Consider the following 25598-nt stretch of genomic DNA (forward strand, 5'->3'; position numbering starts at 1 on the left):
GCAACTGAATGGATGGCAGAGGCATTAACAAAGATGGCTGAAGCCATAGATTTGGAGAAGATGACCCTAACCAACTTCCTAACATAGTCTTAACACTAACCATCCTTTAAAAGTCCAGCATAATCATTCAATCCTCCATAACTCTTTCCTGAATCCCCTGGAGTAAATAAATGTGCACTGCTTCTTCCCCTGAATGCACATACCACATTATCTGTACCTCTCCCATCAACATCCTATTCCTGTTGATCATTGTCACGTGTACACATGGCTTTGTCTGTGGCTCTGCCCAGAAAATAAGCTCCTTGGAAGCAGGATTTACAGCTGACTTATTTCTGGACTGCCTACATGCGAATACTGTGCTAAAAATTTGTTAACAAATTATTGTGGTCCTTCGAAATCTCTCCATATTAAAAAGACTCAAATAAGATGACATAAATAGCACTTCTAAAACAAAAAGGGTCTTAAGGGTCTTTACCAAATCAGATGAGACAGGTAAAATGAAAGATTTCAGGCAAATGTCGATCACTTACAGACATCTGTAGGTATTTCTGACCAACATTCACTCATCGGTTCAGTCGGCCAAGCAACGCTACAATGGCTTCACTATCAAAACTATATAAATGAAAAAACAAACAAAAATTCCAAGACCTGGATAAATAAGCTGGCAGAATCTCTTCTCCAGTCTTCTTGCTACAAAAAATCCTACACAGTGTCCCACAAGCCTCAGCTCTTCCTGCTTCATAGTTATCAGGAAATTCACTTGCATCAAACATAGGATTGGAAACCATGGTGTCTGTGGACATTTGTGACCCTTTCCGTCGAAACTCCATGCTAGCTTGTGTTGTAATGGCTGGGGAGAGAAAAGGAAGGTTTTATTATATTTGCAATATGCCAAGTAGGCTCATGGGACCCTGGACACAAAGATCAAATGTTGGTGTCATTAAATAGCTACTTGAATCCAATAAGTGCTTTTGTTTAGCAACTATGTCTTAATGTTTTTAAAAAGGGCTCTCTGAAATCTTCTTTGAAAATAGGTTACAATTAATTTACAGTGGCATTGTCAGTTTAACAGATTGTACAAGAAGCATTTTTCAACTGAATTTTTGATCAGCAGAGTACATTTGTATATATCTGTATCCACATACAGATATATAATACAGAATTTGGCTTTTCTATTATTTCTTTTCTGTTTTGTCTTCCCCCTACACAATGATGCTTAAACGTTAAGAAAAATAGCTACTGCAATTTACACATTACCCTAGATGGACATCCTAATTAAATGGGCAACCCTATACCAGTCTGTATACTTTAGGGAGAGGGCAAAGTAAGGATGAGAAGTGGGCAGGGAGAAAAAGAGAGCATTCCCACAACCCACCCAACTCCAAAACACACACCAAAGAATCGCTCGACCAAGCAAAATGAGAATGAATTTTAACAACCACAGACAGCAGCTAACTTGAGGCTGATAAATCAGAAAATTGGATTGATAAAAAAGATTATCATGGTCATTCGTTATCACTGAAACAGAAGCCCTTTGAAAGTTGCTTTTATTTTTAACAAAAGATTTCACAGTGTATTGAAAATCACTCTGAAATCTTTTATTACTCTACATGAAATGCTTAAATTATTTTATAATAGATTTAATAGAATGCAGAGTCAAGCATAAATCTTTATGCAACTTCCCATGAGCCATTTTTAGTCCTGAATAAGCTATCCAGCAATAATACATTTGAAAAACACTACATGCAGAATGCATACAAATCAAACACTAAATCTGTATAAAAATAAGCTTAAAGCTTTAAAAAAAAAAAAAAAAAAAAAAAAGCCAAAACACAGTTAGTGCAAAGTCCTGGAATTCATGACATGACCAGACTAGTATACAGAAATAATGGGACTGATTCAGGCAGATTAATTTGCTTTTGCCAACAATCTTCCCCATTCAAAACACAGAAAAGTATTTTTCTTCCCAAGTGCAAGAACTACAAGAGACAATGACAATCAAATTTTTAATGGAATTATGAAAAAAATAAAAACATGACTGCAATTAAGGAGAAGCTTCTGGTTCCTACTTACAAGATTTATAAGAAAGAAGAATTTGGATAAAAGATGCTGCAAGATAATAGAAATAAATGGAAACAAATCAAAGGACAGTAGTAATTATAAAATACTTTAAAGATGGTGAAATTTTACAATAAATTAAGAAGCTTTTTAGCTTTTTAAAAGTTAAATTAAAAGCTTTACGATACCACAAGCTAGTTCAAAAACACAGGAAATTGTGCATTCAGGTCCAAAATTATGATTTTTGTATCATGCAAAACAATGAACGAAGAAAATTACACAACTACAAAGAATTGAGGTTTTGAAGTGCCCATAACGTGCATTAAAATTTTAGTTCATTAACCCTTCCCAGCTCAATGTTACTTTTACAAAGCACAGTGTACTGTCATGTAAATCTAAAGCTAACCAGTTCAAAGAAGCAAACACTTTAAGTTAGAGGTGAACTGCATGGCAGAATTCCTTGATGGCAGCCAGTACTTAAAAACAGTTAATATACCCAAGCCTCCCACCAGACTTGAGACCTCAAGATTGGCACCTAGCATTCTAACCCCTTTAACTATTTGGATACCTCATATCTCCTGGGTAATGTAACAGCCTTTATCATCTCTGAACACAATGAGGAGAAAAGGAGCTTCTATCCTCTCCCCAGCAAGGAAAAATTTTAAAGTAAGATGTTGTTCATATATGATTTGAAGTCTGGTTTTTATCTTCTGGTGCAAGAGGGTGAGCAAAGCTGTTACAAACTCCCTGGAGAGCAAAAAGATCTATAAGTTCCCTTTAAGCAAGCCCACCAACCAAGAAGCAGGTTGAGCCATTCTAGATTCATGGATTTCAGTGTCAACAGCTCTATACCCAAAAGTTACATTGTAAGAATTACATCTTAACAAAAATAAAAAAGAAAAACAGGACTGATTCATTCTAGAAAATGCAAATTAATAAATATAAACATGGTACAGAAAACTCAAAATATAAGGTACACGAACATAAAGACAAGCATAACCCAAAAGTCGTCTTTTAAAAGTTTTCACTTATTGTAAGTAAGCACATTTACCTATCCCAGAAGCACTACTTTCAAACTGTGAATAAAATTATAATATGAAAATGGCAGAATATAAAGTGTCTGAATTTGAACAAAATAAAGCAAGCAAAGATATCCCTAAACTCAAACATGGCATTCTCAAATTATATTCCTAGAAATCTTTATATTCACAGTTTTTCTAAATTAAAGATTTGTAATAACATTCTAAATAATTACATGTGTATAATGTTCACAGACATAGACCCTAGTTCTGAGATGATAATAATAATAGCTAAGAATTATAATAACAGCTAAGAAACCATTTCTAAGAGAAAGCAGAGACCCTTCTGGCCACTGTATTAGTTTTATCCTTGGAATTAACAGTCTCCCTAGAGATACATCAACTAATGTAAGTAGACGTCTTTTTGTCTTATTTCCAACCCCAGCAGAAGAGTGCTTTCTTACCAAACAACCAATACACTCATTAATGCATATATCACAGTACCTTGCCCATAGTAATAACAGCTCAATAAATGTCAGCCATTGTCATTTTTTAGCTAAGACATATTATAAATATTCAAAACACTGCACTACCCCACCCATCCATCCTGCACCCTATGCCAAATATAATGGTTAAGATGACAAAAAAAAAAACACCAGCTCTTATTTAGACAGTTTCCTTTTTATAATAAAATCTAAATGAAGATATCAGGGTTGAGTTATTAATTCTCCACCAATCAATCTTATTAAGTTAAAGAGCAAGTAGTATTTTTGAAAGTGTGCCCTTGAAATAAAGTTCTCTAGACTACAAATCTGAGAGGTTACAGTATAGTGTGAAGCAAAAATTTTCTGATGTTTACATGTACTAATGAGTGAATGGCTGTCAAAATTGAAGAAAACACTTCCTGCAATGTAAATTTCCAGTTCGAATTTTTAATTCTTTATATAAATTGTATTATCCTGGCTGACATGAAGGGAACTTCCAGGTCACCTACTGAAAGAAATCTGATTCAACAAAATGTGGCTAACCTTAAGTATGTCTAAGAAAACCAGACAAAAGGCCAAACCTCATAGAACATACATAAAAAGAACAGGGAGGAAATCTTCTAAAGTTCTGTTACTTCAGCTGGAAGGGGTTAAGCACAAGACATCGCTTGATCAGAAACAGAGAGCTTTTTAAGATACATATTAATCTTGCAGGTAGGAAAGACTAAAAAGAAAAAGAAAAAGGAAAAGGAAAAAAGAGGTAACATATTTCTTGAGTAATATTTACCAGTCATGCTGCTGTCTCTGTTTATCCCATTATGAAGTTTACAGTGAACAAATGCTGCATCAAATAACCACGATCCAAAGAGATTCAAGATGCTGTTAACCTTTGGTCTCCGAGGGGCAGGCAGTGGCCGGGGTTCTGAACTAGTCTGATTTGGACTTGACAGAGGAGAGGTGGAAGACGTCTGGTGCTGAACTTTAGAGGCATGAGCAGTACTAACCTATTAGACGAACACAGGAACACACCCATACCAATGAAAAGTTTGAGAAAACAGTAAGACTTTATAAAAAGAATGGCAGATTAAAAAGCCAACCTTATATAGCTTAACAATGGTGATATAAACTCTTACTGTGCTTGTCTTCATGGTGGCCTTATTCACAGTAACAGCCCGGTGCCTCCGGTTATGTGGTGGGGTGGTATTGACAGCAGCACTTTGAGGCATACTTAATCTATTCACGGGTGTTGGGGGAGCACTGTCTGATCGGGGTCTAGAAATACCTTAAAAAAAAAAAAAGGCAAATGAAATTATTCTTCATAGGTCAAAATATGTGATCAGAAAATTTTTCCCAGCAACCTAGTGAAGGCTTGGGACACATAGACTATAGCAGAGATTGCTAGTTGCCTCTCAGTATCTATTCACTGTTTCTTCCTGAGTAACAGAACACAAACTTTAGCTGGACATGGCTACCCAGAAAAAAAATGACTCAATTTTCAAGCTCCCTTTGCACCTAGATGTGGCCATATTTTGACCATAAAGAAGTTGGTGACTGTTGGGTAGGTCTTCTAAGAGATCTTCTTAAAGGACCAATTATATGCAGACTCTCCTTCCTAATTCCTGGACAGGATGTTTGGAACTCACTCAACCATCATGGCCCATGAGGCACTGTGCAAAGAATGGAGAGGGCCTTGGATCCCTGCTGGTGATGGAACCATTATACTGGCCCTGTACAGCCTAGCCCTAGATTTATCATATGTGAAAATAAGCTATCTTGTTTGTATTAGGATTTTTGGTTGTTAAGTTGCAGCCAAACTTAATCAGAGCTAACATATTAACTGTACGTTAATAAGCACACATAAATATTTTAGAAAATGACAGATATTATAAATCACTGCCTTTCAACAGGTTAAAAATTTGACTTTTCATATATCTAAAATAAATGTGAAAAACAGCTTAAAAGAATGGCTCACTAAAGGTATAATTTTGCTTTTTAGAGATATACACGAGAATGGTCCCAAATGCATTTTCATCTGCATTTTCTTGGATAGCTAGTATGCACGAACACTCTTTTCTTTTGCAATCATTTACTCTTATCCTTTGTCCATTTATCTACTAGCCTAATTCTTGTTCTTAGCACCTTGTTTGATGTATCAGGTGGGTGCAAAAGTAATTGCAGTTTTGGCCACATTAAATGGCAAAAACTGCAATTACTTTTGCACCAACCTAAATATGTACATAAAAACGATAACCCTCTGGCTATTTTATTTGTTGCAAATAATTTTTCTTCGCTTGTTATTTGTCATCAAATCTGTTCATCTTTTCCTTTGGATGTTTTCTAATAACTCCTAGGGTTAGCCTCTAGAGTTATCTAAATGAAGCTCTTCATATATCCAGCAACATACACAAAATTCACCTAAGAATGCATCCACCAGACAGCTGATTCCACGCATGGCACGAAAAAATATTTGAGGCAGATGTTTAAGGCAGGGATACTGATTCAATTCTTGCGGCATTCCGCTCACATTCAAGAACTGTTCCTGAAATTTGGGAGTAGAGCTTATAATAGCTGGGTTACTCAAATCCACAGGATTACTATTAAAAGAGAGAAAAGAATTAATCACAAATTTAGAAATTTCTATAGCAATAAAATACATGTAATCTAATTTAAGAACAGGACTGTTTGTGCCTATTTCTTTGATTCAGAGAAGAGACTGATTTGTATTTAATGAGTTAGTGATTCAAATATCATCACTTCTTTACCGAAGATCTGCAGAGTGGTTACATGAACATTGCCTATTCAGAGCAGGAGAATCAAAGTAAGACTAGAAAAAGTTTTAATTTTTTAAGAGTATACATAGACACTTTTTCCAATATGTTTAGAATTAAGCAATAGAAGATGGACATGGTGGCACGTGCCTATGGTCCCAGCTACTCGGAAGGCTGAGGCAGATCACTTGAGCCCAGGATTTCAAGGCCGAGGCTGCAGTGAGCTATGATCATGCCAATGCACTCCAGCCTGAGCAACACAGCAACACGCCATCTCAGAAAAAAAAAAAAAAAAAAAAGAAAGAAAGAAAAAAAAATTAAGCAATGGAATGGTAAAGCTATGTCAACAAGAACTCCAAGGAGAAAATTTTACTTTAATATTAACATTTCCAATTAAAAAAAAAAAAACCTATATTTGAAAATCAGGATTAGTGTTATAGTTTTATGCTGTGTTCATGTGTATCTACTAAAGCCATACATTTCAAAACAATGTATTTGTGTTTAATTACATTTTATGTACAGTTGGAAATATTTCCATTAAAAACAGATTACAATTTTTCACTCAAATGGTTTGCTTAGCATTCCATTAAGAAGCCTCTCCAATTCAAAGTAATACTGATAATCTAAAGCCGGTGAACAGAATTTCCACTACCTACAAGGCAAAAGAACTAGCTGAGAAATAGGAATCAGTGATCTATACATGCTCTGCCTTTGAAAACCTCTTTTTCCACCCACCAAAAGAATTTCAAGTAACTGTAATTGGGGAAAGGGGAATGTGTATGCATATAAGAAAAATGGGCTTCCAAGCATACTGTTTCCACAGAACTGTACTAGTCCATCAAGTAAGACAGAGGAGGGGAGATTCGTCTCTACCAGCAGTGCCTGCTGGGGGCTGTAGTTCAACTATTCAGAAATTAGAAGAACAAGGAGTAAAGCTGAAATGGAACTACACCTAAGTCCAGCAGAGCTTGGTTAAATTCATGTCTACGATACATCAAAAACTGGAGAGAGAAAGGTTCATACCAGTTTCTCCAAAGGTAAACCAGGAATGATTTTATTGGCACCCAAATATTTAGAGAACAGATTCAAGAAAGTAAGTAAAACTTGAAATGAGAATGGGTAACAAAGAATACGAAAAACTAAAAGAAACTGCATTCCAGCAGTTCCAAATGCCCTGTGTACCTGATGCATTTGGGGAACCTGTTAAAAATCCAGATTTCACCTAAATGTACTGAAACAATCTCCAGATGGGGCCTAAAGGGCAGGTGGGCATACACAAGTCCAAAGACAAGCATTTGAGAACACTATGGGAAACAAAAATGAAAAATATTTTTTTGTTTTCCTGGAAAAAGATAAATCACTAACATACAACACAAAATATTGATGCCTATCTCCCCATCATATACAACCTTCATCCTAGGAAATTTGCCAACAATCACAAATAATCACAATCATAAATAATCCTCACGACCTGCCACTCACAGCTTATTTAAGAAAGGAGGTAAAATTGTCCTAAAGGAGGTATCCAGATGTCTGCCATAGACCTAATTAATGAAGATAATTTGATCCAATTTTCCTTTTGGAGAAACTAAGCAAAGGGAAAGCCCCCATGAACTGAAAGGACAAGCACTGAAGTCAAGCAGTATCACAGCTATTTACACGACTGGGCAGTTATCAAGAGACTGCATGTCCCCCTCTCAAAGGCAGGAGGGAACAGGGACTCAGGAGGAAGCCTGCTGGAGAAAGCGAACAATGCGCATGCACAAGAGAATCAAAAGAGCAAAGAGAAGCAAATGACAGTGATTTGTCCGGAGGCTGCCTTGATTCCTCCCCAACATGAGAAAGGGTTGCTCGCTGCTTCATAGCGCCTGGTAAGACTGCTCTGTTTTCACATAATCTCTTTTTCTCACCTGCATTTGCTTAAGTAGGCTCCTATTTTTGCCACTGAAAATAACTCTAACTAAAGTACCACAGTCAGCTCAAGAAGAATATCTAAGAACTACCTCTAAAAAAGACTCTAGAACTAGAGTTTTGCTGTTCATTTATTTCAAACTTTTAAGGAACATAAAACTTTGACACAACAGACCATAAAAAAGGATAGGAAGTTTTCCTATCCAATTCATCAAAAGATAGAACTACAGACAATTCAGAAAAACACTAAAAGAAAAGCATTCCATAACCAAGCAAAACTTTTCTTTCAGGAATGATAGATGGTTCAACATTGGGAAATTAATTAATATTTCACATCAACAGATGAAAGAAGAAAAACCACTTAATTGTTTAAATGGATCCAAAAATATTATTTGAAACAATTCAGTACTACTCCTGACTTTATTTATATTTTAATTTTATTTATTTTTTGAGACAGTCTTGCTCTGTTGCCCAGGCTACAGTGCAGTGTGTATGATCTTGGCTCACTGCAAATCTGCCTCCCAGGTTCAAGCAATTCTTGTTCCTCAGCCTCCTGAGTAGCTAGGATTACAGGTGCACCACTATACTTGACTAATTTGTTTTTTGCTTTTTTTTTTTTTTTTGGAGATGGAGTCTTGCTCTGTCGCCCGGGCTGGAGTGCAACCTCTGCTTCCCGGTTCAAGTGATTCTCCTGCCTCAGCCTCCCAAGTAGCAGGGATTACAGGCATGCGCCACCACACCCAGCTAATTTTTGTATTTTTAGTAGAGATAGGGTTTCACCAAGTTGGCCAGGCTGGTCTCGAACTCCTGACCTCAAGGGATCCGCCCACCTCGGCCTCCCGAAGTGCTGGGATTACAGGCGTGAGCAACCATGCGCAGCCCGTTTTTTGTATTTTTAGTAGAGATGGGTTTCACCATGTTGCCCAGGCTGGTCTCGAACTCCTAAGCTTGCCACCCGCATTGGCCTCCGAAAGGGCTATTATTACAGGCGTGAGTCACCATGCCCAGCCTTTATTTTCAAAAATTTTTAATTACCTCCCAGCACTTTGGGAGGCCGAGGTAGGCGGATCACGAGGTCAGGAGATTGAGACCATCCTGGCTAACACAGTGAAACCCCGTCTCTACTAAAAAATACAAAAAATTAGCTGAGCATGGTGGCGGGCGCCTGTAGTCCCAGCTACTCAGGAGGCTGAGGCAGGAGAATGGCGTGTATCCGGGAGGCGCAGCTTGCAGTGAGCAGAGATCGCACCATTGCACTCCAGCCTGGGCAACAAAGCGAGACTCTATCTCAAAAAAAAAAATTAAAAAATAAATAAATAAAATTTTTGATTGTTTAGGAAAGCAGGAGCATAAAAAAGAACATCTAGCATCAACAACCAACATCCTACTCAAAATTCCATATATTAGAGGCATTCTAAGAAAATCAGAACTAAAAAAGGTGCCAAAATAGTATCACTTTAATTCAACAGTGTTCTAGAAGTTCTGATGGATGCAGTAAAATAATATACAGAAATAACTGTAATAATAGCAACTTTCAAGGACCTACCATGCACTAGGCATCATACCGTTTTACATGCTTTTTCTTCTTCAATTCTTATAAAGAGATGGTACAATCATTATTCCCATTATGTAGATTAAAAAGAAACTGAGGCACAGGGAGAATAAATTGTTCAAGTTCACAAAGAAAAAACTAGCAGAATTTGAACTCAAGTCCAAGTCTTACTGCATCCAAAGTATTTTTAATTAGTCACCAAAACAAGTATGAATTATTAGAAAAGAGACACTTCTTATTTGCAGGTATGTGTCCATATCTCAGAAGAATCAGTGAAATACTCAGAGCTCTTTTAAATGCCATATATAATATACAAAATAACATAAAGTAAAAAATGTTCTTTACAGCAGTAATAACCATCTAGAAGACAGAATAGCAGAAAAGAGTTAGCTTTTCACAGCATCAGCAACAAATACCTAGAAATAATGGTAAAGAAAATATTAAAAATATTTGTGAAGAAAACTGTAAAACATTTCAATAAGATATGCAAAATTCTGAAAAAAGAAAAAGACATGCTTTTAGAAAGGCGGACTCAATATCAGATATCAGCGTTTCCTAAATATAAATACAGGCTTAATACCAGTCTCATCTTTGGCAGAGTCTGGCTAGCTGTTCACAACTTTCTTTTATTCTCTGTTCTCTTGCAATTAAGTGTGATGTGTGTCTGAGTTCTGGCTAATGGAATATGAGTAACAGTGATTTATATTACTTCAAGGCCTGACACATAAAACCCTCCCACAAAATTTTCCTTGCTCTCTGTTCCCCATCTGCTAGCCAGATACGAAACTCCTGCTTATAACACTGAGATCCTAATGGAGTCATCTGTTGAAGATGAAAGAGCCTCTGCCAGCTGGGTCCCCGAATGACTATGTGAACAGAGCCAGTCCTGATTCCAGACTTTATAAAAGATTTTCAGGTTCATTTGCTAAAGCAGAACATATTCCTTACCCTAATTAATACACAATCCAAACCCCAGAAGATTTCATTGAGGTTTTTCCTTCTGTTTGCTTATGTTTTGTAACTTGAAAAATTGGTTCTAAAATTGATCTGAAATGTTAAACAGGCAAGAAGAAACAAATACTCTAAGAGAAGGAAAAAGAGAAAAAGACATTAAACCTACTAAATATCAATAATATTATGAAGTTAAAATAATTAAGAGTGTGACTCTGACATAAAAATAAATGAAGAAATTAATGAAGTAATATGTGAACTAAAGATGAATTCCAGGCCGGGCACGGTGGCTCGATGCCTGCAATCCTAGCACTCTGGAAGGCTGAAGCGGGTGGACTGCTTAAGTCTAGGAGTTTGAGACCAGACTGGGCAACGTAGGAAGACCCTATCTCTGCAAATTACGTGCGTGCATGCGTGTGTGTGTGTGTGTATATATATATAAAGACAGATCCTGAGGTATATAAAAAAACTTACTATTACAAAGGAAACAACATTGGAAGAAATCATAGGTGACTATCTGATCAAAGAACACAAAAGAAATAGAAAATGATCACAGAAAGACATTTAAAAACTAAGATCAGTGACAGAAAAACACAAACTAGAACTACAAAATGGGAAGAAATGATACAAAATGATTAACATACCTAACTTACAAAAAGGTCATAAAGAGTAATTCAGAATCACTGATACACAAATAGAAAAATTAGGCTAGTCAAACCAGAAAGAGAAGAGATGCAAGGAAAAACTTTAAGAATCAGTTTACAACAGAATAAATGTCCCACAGAGCACACAGGTGCGGCTGGAAGAGGGACAAGTAAAAAGTAATGAAGCTGAACTGAAAAGAATTACTATATAAAAGACAGGGACAGCAGGATGTAGCAGTATACTCCTCTGCAAAATTTTAGGGTGTATCTCCCACTGAAACTTTAAACAGGCGCTTGGAGGAGAGCTCTGAGAGGCAGATTGACCAGTCAGTGCTTGACACAGAGAGGAGCAAAGCAACTTCCAGTCCCCAAAGAATGTGACAAAATCCCAAGAGAAAGATCATCAGCCAGGCTGCAGCAACAGGCAAGAGAACAAGTGCGGCATCTACCACAGGGAACACGTTCCTAGAGAGTGTAAACCAAGAGCGGCTGAGGACAGCCTAACCCTGCTGGGACAGGGAGAGCAGGAGGCACAGGATAGAAACGTGCTTGTTGTCCAACAGGGTTCCATTTGATGAATGGTGCTTAGCGTCCACATTCTGAATTCAAACAAGAGACTTACAGCATGGTTCCTGCCCTAAGACACTTTGATGAATGGTGCTTAGCGTCCACATTCTGAATTCAGACAAGAGACTTACAGTATGGTTCCTGCCCTAAGACACTTACTGGGTAAATAGCACATGAAATAATAAAATAACAATACCTTAGCATGTGTAAAAAGCGAAACCATGTCTGTGCAACACACTCATTATCCATTTCTGGAGGGATCAGACTGGCATCTTCATCGGGAACTTTAAATGGAGGAAATGAAGGCCCATATGTAAAGCGTAGCAATCTAGAAAATAAATGCACACCACTGAGTCCATTTCTTAACAGATTGAAAAATACACTCAAGCACAGAAACATGAAAGAAAATAGATGAAACGTGTGTACCTCACATAAGTGAACAAGACATATGGAAACTCTCATTCATAAAACAGACAAACTGAAAGAGGATTTCTAGTTTTTTATGTTTGGGATGATGAATATGCTAATTACTCTGATCAATCACTATACATTTTTAATACATACATCAAAACATCACTATGTAATCCAAAAATATGTACAACTATTATGTGTTCATTTAAAAAAAAATTTCACATTGAAAACAAACTGGAGACTTCCAAGATGATTTCTAATGGAAAGAAGCTGGGAAGAAGAGAGTATATGCTGGTGTATATATTTTATATGTAATACACATGTGTTATTATTAGCATCTTCTTTACAAGATACACGAGTTTTTGGGTAAAATAAACAAGTATACCAAAAAAAGAATGTTTTAAATTATTTAAGATACTTAAAGTATTTACAGATAATAATAAATTTAATAATTTAAGATACTAATTTATAGAAAATTATTTAAGATACTTAAATTAATTATAAAATAATTATTATTAAAATACTGCTACTTCCTGCTGTCCTTGTCTTTTATATAGTAATTCTTTTCAGTTCAGCTTCATCACTTTTTACTTGTCCCTCTTCCAGCCCCATTCGTGTGCTCTGTGGGACATTTATTCTGTTGTAAACTGATTCTTAAAGTTTTTCCTTGCATCTCTTCTGTTTCTGGTTTGACTAGCCTAATTCTTCCATTTGTGTATCAGTGATTCTGAATTATTATTTATGACCTTTTTATAAGTTAGGTATGTTAATCATTTTGTATCATTTCTTCCCATTTTGTAGTTCTAGTTTGTGTTTTTCAGCTGTCAGTGATCTTAGTTTTTAACTGTCTTTCTGTGACATACATTTATATATATGTTTCACATGTATACGTTACATATTACTTATAAATCATAGCTATTTATATACAATTATACCTATATAATTATATAATCATACAATATTTAAATTTTTTAAAAGATTCATCTCACTGCAAATTTCTGCAATATAACTAAGTTATAATAGTTTTACATGAAGTTTAGAATTTCTGATATACCATAAAAATAACTCAACCACTCAATTACTTAATAGTAATATTCTAAATGTATTAAAACTATTCAAAGCCCTTTAACTCAATTATTCTCTATCTAAAGATAATGTAATCAGAATACATATAAAGACTATGTATAAAGCATTCATATCACCAATATTTTTTAAATAAAATAATGGGAACAACATAAATATCAAAACAGCAGGGGAAGATGGCAGGATTGCTTGAGGTCAGGAGTTTGAGTCTGCAAAGAGCCATGACTGCACCACTGCACTCCACCCTGGGCAACAGAGCAAGACCATATTTCAAAAAAAAAGAAAAGAAAAAAAAACAACAACGCTGGCACAGTGGCTCATGCCTGCAATCCCAGCACTCTGGGAGGCCAAGTCTAGTGGATCACTTGAGTCCAGGGGCTTGAGGCCTGCTTGACCAATATGCAAAACCTCATCTTTACAAAAAATACAAAAATTATCTGGGCATGGTGGCATGCACCTGTAGCTCCCAGCTGCCCCGGGAGGCTGAAGTGAGAGGATAGCTTGAGCCTGGGGAGGTTGAGGCTGCTATGAGTCCTGCTCACACCACTGCACTCCAGCCTGGGCAACAGAGCAAGACCTTGCCTCAAAAAAAAAAAAAAAAAACAACAACAATAACAAGGCAATAATTAAATGAATTATATTCCAATTACATAATAGAAAACTACAAAACCATTAAAAATATGATCTCAACAGCTATTTAATGAGAAAAAGTATGTGTAACTAAAAGTGACAAGAATCAGACATCAAATGAAACAAGCAGACAATATTATATAGAATAATTTCAAACTGGTATTTTTAAAAAGGGAACTAAATGGAAAAAATACATTAAAACGTTAACATGGGTTGGCTCTAAACGATAGGTATTTGTCCCTACATTTTCCAAATTTTCTATTATAAGCATGTAATGTTATCACAATCAAGATAAAAGCATTACTTAAAAACAGATTCATAATTTTTTTAAAGCAATTGTCCTGCCTCAGCCTCCCAAAGTGCTGGGATTACAGATGTGAGCCACCACTCATGGCTAGATTCATAATATTGATGTTGTCTGTGATATATGAGAATCAACAAAATATTCCAAAGTTTCATTTTTTAGTTTAAATAATAATAAAGATCTAAACATTTTATTAACTCAGAAAAAGAGAAGTCTACCTTCTGATACATAATACTACCTACAAAGTTTTTGTTCCTGTCACCCCTTCTCTTTGCCCCCAGTCAAACTTGAATGAGATCAAGACTCTAGATCTAACTACCAGTTTACAGGAAATACAGCGGGGCAGAGGAATATGTTAAATTAACAATGTGGACGTAACTGGAAAAATCCAGAATGTGAAACACTCTGTAAGACAACCCAGTTTCTTCAACAAAAAAAATTGCAAAGAAAAATAAAGCAGAAACCTAGGCCTGGTGTGGTGGCTCAGGCCTGTAATACCAGCACTTTGGGAGGCCAAGGCAAGAGGACTGCTTGAGCCCAGGAGTTCAAGGCCAGCCTGGACAACATGGAGGAATCCCATTGTGATCAGAAATATAAAAATTAGCCAAGCATGGTGGTGCACGCCTGCAGTCCCAGCTACTCAGGTGGCTGAAGCAGGAGGATCACTTGAGCCTAGGAGATTAAGGCTGCAGTAAGCTGTGATTGCACCATTGCATTCCAGCCTGGGTGACAGAGTAAGAAACTGTCAAAAAAAGAGAAAGAAAGACAGCAGAAACCTATACAGTTGTCCTTCAGTATTATGGGGGATTGATGCAGGACACCCCTCAGATGCCAAAATCCATGGATGCTCAAGTCCCCTTACATAAAATAATTTAGTATTTGCATATAACCTACACACATCTTCTTATATACTTTAAATCATCTCAAGATTACTTATAATACCTAATACAATGCATACACATCCCTTCATTTGCACAGATTCAATGCAGTACTCAGTAGAAGGCAAATTCAATTTTTACTCTTTGGAATTTTGTGAAATTTTTTGCCAAATATTTTTGATTTCTGATTGGCTGTGTCCATGGATACAGAACCCACAGAGGACCAACTGCACCTGAAAATTTGAACACCTATTGGCTAACTGATATTAAAGAATTGTCAACTTTTTTAGGTGTGATAAAGGTATTATATTTTTTAAAGAACCCTTATCTATATCTAGAGTTATACAGGTATACCTTGGAGATCTTGCAGGTTGTTTCACACTACCCTAATAAAACAAATATTGCAAAAAGCAAGTCATGCATGTTTTTTTGGTTTCTCAATGCATATAAAAGCTATGTTTGGACTATACTGCAGTCGATTAAGTATGCAATAGGATTATATCTTTAAAAATCAATGTACATCCTTAATTTAAAAATATTAATATTTTACTGCTGAAAGATGCTAATAATCATCTGTGCCTTCAGCAAGTCATAATCTTTTCCCTTTTTAAAACTTTCCAACTTTTATTTTAGATTCAGGAGGTACATGTGCAGATTATCTGGGTATACTGCATGATGCTGAGGCTTGGGGTACAAATAATCCCATCATCTGGGCTTTTCAACACTGCTCCTCTTCCCCCATCAGTAGTCCTCAGTTTCTAATGCTGTCATCTTTATGTCCATGAGTTTTACGTCCAATGTTTAGCTCCCACTCATAAGTGAGAACATGTGATACTTGATTTTCTGTTCCTGTGTTAATTCACTTAGGATAATGGCTTCAAGCTGCATCCATGTTGCTGCAAAGGACATAATTCTTTTTCATGGCTGCATAGCATGCCATGGTGCACATGTGCCACATTTTCTTTACCCAGTCTACCACCGACGGGCATCTACGTTGATTCCATGTCCTTGCTATTGTGAATCGTGCTGCAATATATAAGAGTGCATGTGTCTTTTTGGTAGAATCATTTGTTTTCTTTTGGATATATACCCAGCAATGGGATGGCTGGGTTGAGTGGTAGTCGTATTTTAAGTTCTTTGAGAAATCTTCCAATTGCTTTCCACAGTAGCTGGAACTAATTTACATTCCCACCAGCAGAGTTTATAACCATTCCCTTTTCTCTGCAGTCTTGCCAGCATCTACTGTTTTTCTGACATTTTAATACCCATTCTGCCTAGTGTGAGATAGTATCTCACTGTGATTTTGATTTGCATTTGTTTGATGATTAGTAATATGGAGCATTTTTTCATATGTTTGTTGGCCACTTGTATGTCTTCTTTTGATAAGTGTCTGTTCATGTCTTTTGCCTGTTTTTTAATGGGGTTGTTTTTTGCTTGTTCAATTGTTTTCAAGTTCCTTGTAGATTCTGGATATTGGATATCTGTCAGATGTATAATTTGTGAATATTTTCTCTCATTCTGTAGGTTTTCCGTTTACTCTGTTGATAGTTTCTTTTACGTGCAGAAACTCTTTTGTTTAATTAGGTACCACTTGTCAACTGTTTCTGTTGCAATTACTTTTGAGGACTGAGTCATAAATTCCTTCCCAAGGCAAATGTCCAGAATAGTGTTTCCTAGGTTTTCTTCTCGTATTCTTATAGTTTGAGGCATTACATTTAAATCTTTAATCCATCTTGAGTTAATTTTTGTATATGGTGAAAGGCAGCAGTCCAGTTTCATTCTTCTGCATATGGTTAGCCAGCTAACCCTGCACTGTTTTTATTGAATAGAAAGTTCTTTCCCCGTTGCTTGTTTTTATTGACTCTGTCAAAGATCAGATGGCTGTAGTTATGAAGCTTTACTTCTGGGTTCTCTATTCTGTTCCACTAGTTTATGTATCTGTTTTTGTACTAGTACCATGCTGTTTTGGGGATTGTAGCCCTGTAGTATAGTTTGAAGTTGGGTAATGTGATGCCTCTAGCTTTATTCTTTTTGCTTTAGGATTGCTTTGGCTATTAAAGCTCTTTTTTGGTTCCAATATGAATTTTAGAATAGGTTTTTTCCTAGTTATGTGAAAAAATGGCACTGGTAGTTTGATAGGAATAGTGTTGAATCTATAGATTGCTATGGGCAGTATGGTCATTTTAATGATATTGATTCTTCTAAACCATGAACATGGAATGTTTTTCCATTTGTTTGTGTCATCTAGAGTCATCTTTTCACTGGTAGAGGGTATTGCCTCATTGACGGCTGCAGACTGATCAGGATGGTGATTGTTGATGGCTGGGGTGGCTGTGGCAGTTTTAAAAACTAAAACAATGAAGTGTGCCACACGGACTGACTCTTCTTTTCACAAGAAAATTTATCTGTGGCATGCAATGTCATTTCATAGCATTTTACCCACAGTAGAACTTATTTCAAAATCGGAGTGAATCCTCTCAAACTCTGCCATTACTTTACCAATTAAGCTTATATAATACTCTATATACTTTGCTGTCATTTCAACAATGTTCATGGCATCTATACCAGGAGTAGATTCCACCTCAGGAAACTACTTTCTTTGCTCATCCGTAAGACTTCTCATCATTAGTTTTATCATGACATTGCAGCAATTAGTCATCTCTTTGGGCTATACTTCTAATTGTAGTTCTCTTGCTACTTCTCCACCTCATCTGCAGTGACTTCTTCCACTAAAGCTCTGAACCCCTCATAATCATTCATTAGGGTTGGAATCAACTTCTTCCAAAGTCCTTTTAATGCTGATATGGCAGCTATAGCCTTACAAAACGTACAGTTGACCCTTGAACAACATAGGAACTAGAGGTACTGGCCCCTCATACAGTTGAAAACTCTATGTATAATGTTTGAGTCCCCAAAAACTTAACACTAATCTAATCAGAAGCCTTACCAATAGCAAACAATTAACACATATTTTGTTTGTGTATTATATATGGTATTCTTACACTAAAGAAAGCTAAATAAAATGTTACAAAGAAAATCATAAGGAAAATCAGACGCAGTGGCACACTCATAGTCCCAGCTACTTGGAAGGCTTGAGGCAGAAGATATTGTGTCGGTACAAAAGTAATTAAAATATGGCAAAAGCTGCAATTACTTTTGAACCAACCTAAATAGCTTGAGCCCAGGACCTTAAGAGTGTAGTGCATTATGATCACACCTATGAACAGCCATTACACTCTAGCCTGGGCAACCCAGCAAGACCCCGTCTTTAAAAAATTATTAAAAAGGGCCATGCACAGTGGCTCATGCCTGTAATCCCAGCACTTTGGAAGGCAGAGGCGGGGAGGCTCACATAAGGCCTGGAGTTAGAGACCAGCCTGACCAACATGGAGAAATCCTGACTCTACTAAAAATACTAAAAAATTAGCTGGGCATGGTGGCTCACGCCTGTAATCCCAGCTACTCAGGAGGCTGAGGCACGAGAATCACTTGAGCCTGGGAGGCAGAGGCTGCAGTGAGGCTGAGGTTGCAGTGAGCTGAGATCATACCACTGCACTGCAGACTAGGTGACAAAGTGAGACTCTGTCTCAAAAAAAAAAAAAGTCATATAAAAGAGAAAATACATTTACAACACTGTACTGTGTTTACTGACACCATAAGTTTACGTCATCTTTTCACAAAATCAATTGTCTGCCTGAAATGGCAGGTGACCACAGGTGCAGACCTCAAACGACAGAACACATCAAGCAATTCAACTTTTTTTTGTAATGTCATGAGTTTTCTCTGCTTCTTGGGAGCACTTCCAGCACCACTAATGGCACTTCGTATGGGTCCCATGGTATTATTTATTCCAGGTTTACAGTATTGAATTAAGTATGATGAAAAATGAAAACTGAGACATCACTTTTTACTGAGATACACTATTTACTGGAGAGATTAACTGCTCAAGCAGAGATGATTAGTGTCACATGGGGTTTTAGGTGAATATTCACAACACTTGAACTCATTGCAATAGCAACAGGAAGTGGCTACAAAATTATTACAGTAGTATAGTATGTACCAGTTAATTTTATGCAATTACGATTTATACTGTAGCTTTTATGTTTACATTTCTTTACCTGTTGTTTACATTACTGCAAATGGTATCATGTATAGTCTATAAGCATTTGTATGCATAAGTTTTAATAAATTTTAATTTAGTATAACACATTTGTGTATATTTTATGGTAGTAAACAATATAAGACTAGCATGTACATATATTTTATGCACATGACATACCTTTTTTTTCTTTTTTCAATATATCTGGGCTACACGGTGCACATTTTTTCAAATTGTCTCAAATCTCAAAAAAAAGTTTCCACTACATATAAGTGGACCCACACAGTTCAAAAACATGTTGTTCAAGGGTCAACTCTATTTCTTAAACAAGATTTGAAAGTCAGGCTGGGCCCAGTGGATCATGCCTGTAATCCAAGCACTTTGGGAGGCTGAGATGGGTGGACTGTTTTGAGGCCAGGAATTTGAGACCAACATGGTGAAACCCCATCTCTACTAAAAATACAATAACTGGCAGGGTGTGGTGGCATACCTCTGTAATCCCAGCTACTCGGGGGGCTAAGGCACAAGAATCACTTGAACCTTGGAGGCGGGTTCTACAGGCACAAGCCACCATACCTGGATATTTTTTTTATTTTTTATAGAGACGGGGTTTGTCAAGTTGCCCAGGGTGGTCTCAAACTCCTGAGCTCAAGTAATCTGCCCATGTCTTACCCCCAAAGTGCTGGGATTACAGGCATGAGCCATTGCACACAGCCAGAATAAATGTAACATCATTCTTAGTATACGGGCTGCCAAGGCGAGCACAAATTTAACATCATTCTTAAGGGCCCTAGGATTTTCCAAATGGTGAATGAGCACTGGCTTCAGCTTGCCAGGCATTGACTTCTCTGTACCTATAGAAGTCCTAGACGGTGTCTTCTTCCAACACAAGACTGTTTAATGCACACTGAAAATCTGTTGTTTGGTGACGCCACCTTCATCAATGATCTTAGCTAGATCATCGGGATCACTTGCTGCAGCTTCTCCATCACACTCGCTGCTTCAGCTTGCACTTTCACGTTATAGACATGGTTTCTTTCCTTAAACCTCATGAACCAACCTCAGCCTGTTCCTAAGCTTTCTTCTGCAGCTTCCTCACCTCTCACAGCCTTCACAGAACTGAAGACAGTTAGGCCTTGCTCTGAATTAGGCTTTGGGTTAAGAAAATGTTGTGACTGGTTTGATCTCCCATCTAGACCACTCAAACTTTCTCCATATCATAAATAAGCCTGTTTTGCTTTCTTATCATTCCTGTGTTCAGTGGTATAGCATGTTTAATTTCCTTCAAGAACTTTTCCTTTGCATTCACAACTTGGCTAAACATTTGGTGCAAGAGTCCTAGCTTTCAGCCTATTTTGGCTTTCAACACACCTTCCTAACTAAATCATTTCTAGCTTTTGATTTAAAGTGAGAGACATGCAACTATTCCTTTCACTCGAACACTTTGAGGCCATTTTAGTTACTAATTGGCCTAAGTTTAGTATTATTGTGTCTCAAGAGTGGGAAAGAGACGGGGAACAGCTGGTCAGTGGAGCTGTGAGAACACAAACAACATTGATCGATAAAGTTCACCATTTTATATAGGTGTAGTACGTGGCACTCTGTAACAACGACAATGGTAACATCAAAGATCACTGATCACAGGTCACCATAACAGATAATTGTAATTTAAAAGTCTGAAATACGCAAGAATTACCAACATATGACAGAGGCACAAAGTGAGCACAGGCTGTTGGAAAAATGGCACCAAAAGACTTACTTGATGCAGGGTTGCCACAACCCTTCAATTTGAAAAAAAAAAAAAAAAACACATGGTACCTGTGAGGCTCAACACAGTGAAGTACAATAAAACAAGGTATGCCTGCATATTAAAATCGGATTTAAATGAAAAAATAAGTGTGAAAAAAATGAACCTAAGAGTGTACTTACAAAACAGTGATGGTATTATATATAAATGGCAAAAAAGTAAAATTATTATTATAAAAAAACTACCTACTTTGGTTACAAAGTAGCATTTATAGTATGGTCCCATTTCTGTAAAATTATATATAAATACACATGGTAGGATTTCAGGAGAACTTTTCTATTATACCTTTCTATGGTTTGTTTCTTTAAAATAATGATTATGCATATTTTAGTAATCAAAATAAGAGTGGAATTTTTTTTTTGTGGGGGAAGTAAGGTATAACATTTATCTGTTTCTCAAGAATACTTGATTATTCTGAAAGGTTTTAAATGGGCACTAGCCAAACTGTTATATCTATGTTTAAAAAGTGGCTCAATTCTGTATCTAAAGTACAGTAACAACAGACCCAGCCTTTGTTACAATGTATTCCATGAATGCCAGAAAGCTGCCTAAGGTCAGACAGGGACTGAAGGAAGGTAGGGCAGTGACAATAACCTACCTGGAAGTGAGCGCACAAATGACCTTGCTCCACTGCTCCACCACTGCTGGGTGATGCCTCCAGTTAGCCACCATCTCCTTGGCTGTTTTCCAATAAGGAGGTGTTGGGAAGCACCGAGTACAAGCTAGTAACCACACCTCAAAGAGAACACCAATCAACTTCTCTGCTAGATTCTCAGCAATGCCACCTTACCAACGAAAAGAAAACACATCTTTGGCAAACTTATTTTTAAAGCAGAATCTTTAAGTCACTGATGTGGGAGAACTGGTCAAAAAATTAAAGTAAGTGCAATGTTAAGTTTTGACTTTCAAATAATCATTTAATAGTAAAAATGAGAAGTAATGCTTAGGAGTTCCTGTGCCCCAAATCATAGATACATCAAAAAATTTCTACTTTGAAAGATTTCAAGTTGTCCTGTTCAATTCTTATTGAAGGCCTTAATCCTCCAGCAAGGGGGACAGGCGGACACAGGGGAGAAGGTAAAGGATGACTGACTATGATGACTGACTACTATGAGTCAGTTTCTATGCCAAATAGTTCATACAAATGACCTCATATAATCCTCACATTAATTCTGCAGGATAGGTATCTGTAATACCTAATACCAACTACTAATTATATCCATTTTGAAGATGAGAAAACTTAGATTCGGAGAGTTTAAGCAACTTCTTCAACTTCATGCAGCCAGTAAGTGAAGGAATCACAACAAACACCCATGTCTTTTTACCTCCAAACTTTGCCATACAATGCTCCAAGTATTTGAAAGCCACCCTTCAAGGTGGGGAGAGAGAGAGAGAAAGACAAATAATGGAGCAAAAGGACTGGTGTTGGGAAGGACAGAGCCTTAACCATGAAAATGGGCTGTTCCCCTGTTCTAAGTCCTGGAACCAGGTGGAAAAATAGCAGTGGTCTTTACACTGCACAGCTTCAGAAGGCAAAGTTGGGACTCACAGGAAAAGTTATAAGAATGTGTGTTTCAAATGAGCAAAACTAAAGTTTCAACAACAAAGAGCCCAAGAAGGGGATGAATTGTCTGCCTCATGCTGTTGAGATCCCTGGAATGAGGAGTAAGCAATAGAGAGCTGATGAATCAATGACTGGCCAGCTATTGTCAATACCAGACAGAGTATTCCTATCAACGCATCCCTTCCCACACTGAAATTCCATGCTTCCTTTTAGCTATTTCCCTGAACACTGCATCTGTGTGAGAACACAAGCACAGTCACGTGTGTTAGTAAACAGAGTATACCGATGAATAAGCAACAAGAGAACTTGGAACTACATGATCAACTTATAGTTTATATACATTGTGCTATATACAAAGCAGGGATTCTGAAATACACTGTAAAGTCATAAAACTGGAGGCATTTTAATGGCTAGCTAATGAATGGCAAACTGGCACACTTCCAAATAGAACAGTTAGAAGACTTTGGAAGTTTCATTTGCTGAGTAAAATATCTTCTGTCACTATCAAGTTTTCAGACTCTACTTTGATAACTACTTTGTAATACCATTATCTATAGGCTCTAATTTAATTGGTTAGTTGTTTCTTTTTTTTCTTTTTCTTTTTCTTTTTTTTGAGACAGTGTCTTACTCGTCGCCCAGGCTGGAGTTCAGTGACACGATCTTGGCTCACTACAACCTCCGCTTCCCAGGTTCAAGCAATTCTCCTGCCTCCGCCTCCTGAGTAGCTGGGATTACAGGCGTCCACCACCACACCTGGCTAATTTTTGTACTTTTAGAAGGGATGGGGTTTCACCATGTTGGCCAGGCTGGTCTCGAACTCATGACCTCAGGTGATCCGCCTGCCTCGGCCTCTCAAAGTTCTGGGATTACAGGTGTGAGTCACCACGCCTGGCCAGTTGTTTCTTATATAGGCTCTATCCTAACTTTTTTTTTTTTTGAGACAGAGTTTTGCTCTGGTTGCCCAGGCTGGAGTACAACAGCATGATCTTGGCTCACTGCAACCTCTGCCTCCTAGGTTCAAGTGATTCTCCTGTCTCAGCCTCCCAAGTAGCTGGGATTACAGGCGTCCACCACCACGCCCGGCTACTTTTGGTATTTTTAGTAGAGATGAGGTTTCACTATGTTGGCCAGGCTGGTCTCAAACTCCTGACCTCAGGTGATCCCACCCACCTTGGCCTCCCAAAGTGCTGGAATTATAGGCGTGAGCCACCGCGCCCGGCCTATCCTATTAAATGAGCTACTGTTTCCACCATTATCAAACATGCATAATTCACTGAGTCCCTCCCTATATTAGCAAAATTATTACCGAAGATAAAATAACTTCATTAGTGCTAAAGTTATATTGTGCCTGAGGGTTTCCATTCTAAGAACTGTTCATCTTTGTTTGTAAACCATTATGTCAAAATTTAAATCCCCAATGAGTCTACCACTCACTGAGTTTAAAGATGAACTGTATTTGGAGCTCAGAAATAAATCAGAAAAATAAATAAATAAATAAACAAACCTTGAACAGTTGGTGGGGCCAGAAGTATGTCATTAATCTGCAGAAGAAACAACAGTAAGACTTCCCAGGTTTCTCGGGCCATGAGAGATGACTCACGGGCCAGTTTCTGAATGGCTCTCAGGACCTGTAAGCATAGTCGAATCTGACTGGAACCCTGTTCCTGTCTGAAGAAGATAGACAGATATCACTGGCAAGCCTGAAGAAGAGACAGCAACAGCTTCAGGACAGGTGACTTATGGATGTGGCAAGCAGTGGTCCAGTGAAGCTCCCTAATATTATCAGCAGAGAGGGCTAGGCATACCATCTTCAGTTTAAAGCTACTTCTTACTCATCGTAAAGTTCAGCACTCTGGGTTCTAAACCTACCACTCCTATGAGAACTGGAAAGCTTCTGGGAGGAAGGCGGGAATACTAGAATATAAACTTCATTTCTGGATTTTCTATGTCTAACACATGCCTAACATATAATAGCAGGCACTCAATAGGTTTTTGTTGAATTAACAAGTAAATACCCACAGCCACCCTTGCTGCTTACATTTAAGCAGAACGACCTTGGTATTCTTGTTTAATTTTTAAAAACACATATTTGCAAGAATTCTACATGTGAATTTACAGTGCTCATAGTCCCTCTGAAGCTAAGGTCTATTAGAGAAGGGCCTAAGGGCCAGAAGGAATAGCCTAATAGGTCCCCAAAATTGATGAGGTATGTAGGCATTGCTTCAGAAATAAATACCTGCTACTGCTGCTCTAATTTTAGAAAAAGACACGTAGCCAGAGATGGAGGCTCCAAGGTTCCCAGGATACCCTGGAACAACAGTTTTAAAACTCACTGCAGGACTGTTTTTCCCAAGGGAAATCTCATAAAGAAGAATTATCTATATAACAGATCAAAGTATTTTGGCTAGGACTGAGGATGAAGATAGAGGTCCAGGCCCGAGCCCTTACCCTCACTTTCCAAAGTAGAACAGTGAGAATTTTGAGAATAGCAGGAAATCCACTGTATTAGCAAGTGGTAAGCTGGCCTCCAGATCTCTTATGGGAAACCCAAAAAAAGTATCTAATATTACTGAAATAAGTCTTGAGGCCAAGTTTCTACATATTGTCATTTGTCACAAAGAACTGATAGAAACATATCTGAATCAGACTGGGGAGTTTCCTCAAGAAATTCCAGAAAATGAAGTGAGTTCCCTTAGAACTGTCAACCCAACCTTAGAATAGAGATTCTCAGATTCTGGGCTATGATGCGGAAAACCGGTCACTTACCCTAGAGTTGAAAGCAAATGACACCACTAAGTTTTCCCTAAAGAAGTCACACCTAAAGCAAAATGATGAGAAAATTGCCTAGGAAGAGCCAAGCACCCTCA

General features: G+C 37.4%; 1 protein-coding gene across 2 annotated transcripts in view; it reads right to left on the reverse strand.

Moving 5' to 3' along the window:
- Positions 1-25598, reverse strand: part of RALGAPB (Ral GTPase activating protein, beta subunit (non-catalytic)) — a 108285-nt gene that overhangs the window by 53566 nt on the left and 29121 nt on the right. For both annotated transcript variants that reach the window (XM_011974974.1, XM_011974975.1), the window contains exons 4-10: positions 24236-24399; positions 21766-21952; positions 12152-12283; positions 5978-6156; positions 4696-4844; positions 4350-4566; positions 649-850 (exon numbers count right to left, since the gene is read on the reverse strand). In XM_011974974.1, the coding sequence (XP_011830364.1) occupies positions 649-850; positions 4350-4566; positions 4696-4844; positions 5978-6156; positions 12152-12283; positions 21766-21952; positions 24236-24399 (1230 nt within the window). The remainder of the gene's footprint in view (positions 1-648; positions 851-4349; positions 4567-4695; positions 4845-5977; positions 6157-12151; positions 12284-21765; positions 21953-24235; positions 24400-25598) is intronic.

This window comes from Mandrillus leucophaeus, unplaced genomic scaffold (genome assembly GCF_000951045.1).
Source record: "Mandrillus leucophaeus isolate KB7577 unplaced genomic scaffold, Mleu.le_1.0 Scaffold150, whole genome shotgun sequence".
Classification (NCBI taxonomy): domain Eukaryota; kingdom Metazoa; phylum Chordata; class Mammalia; order Primates; family Cercopithecidae; genus Mandrillus; species Mandrillus leucophaeus.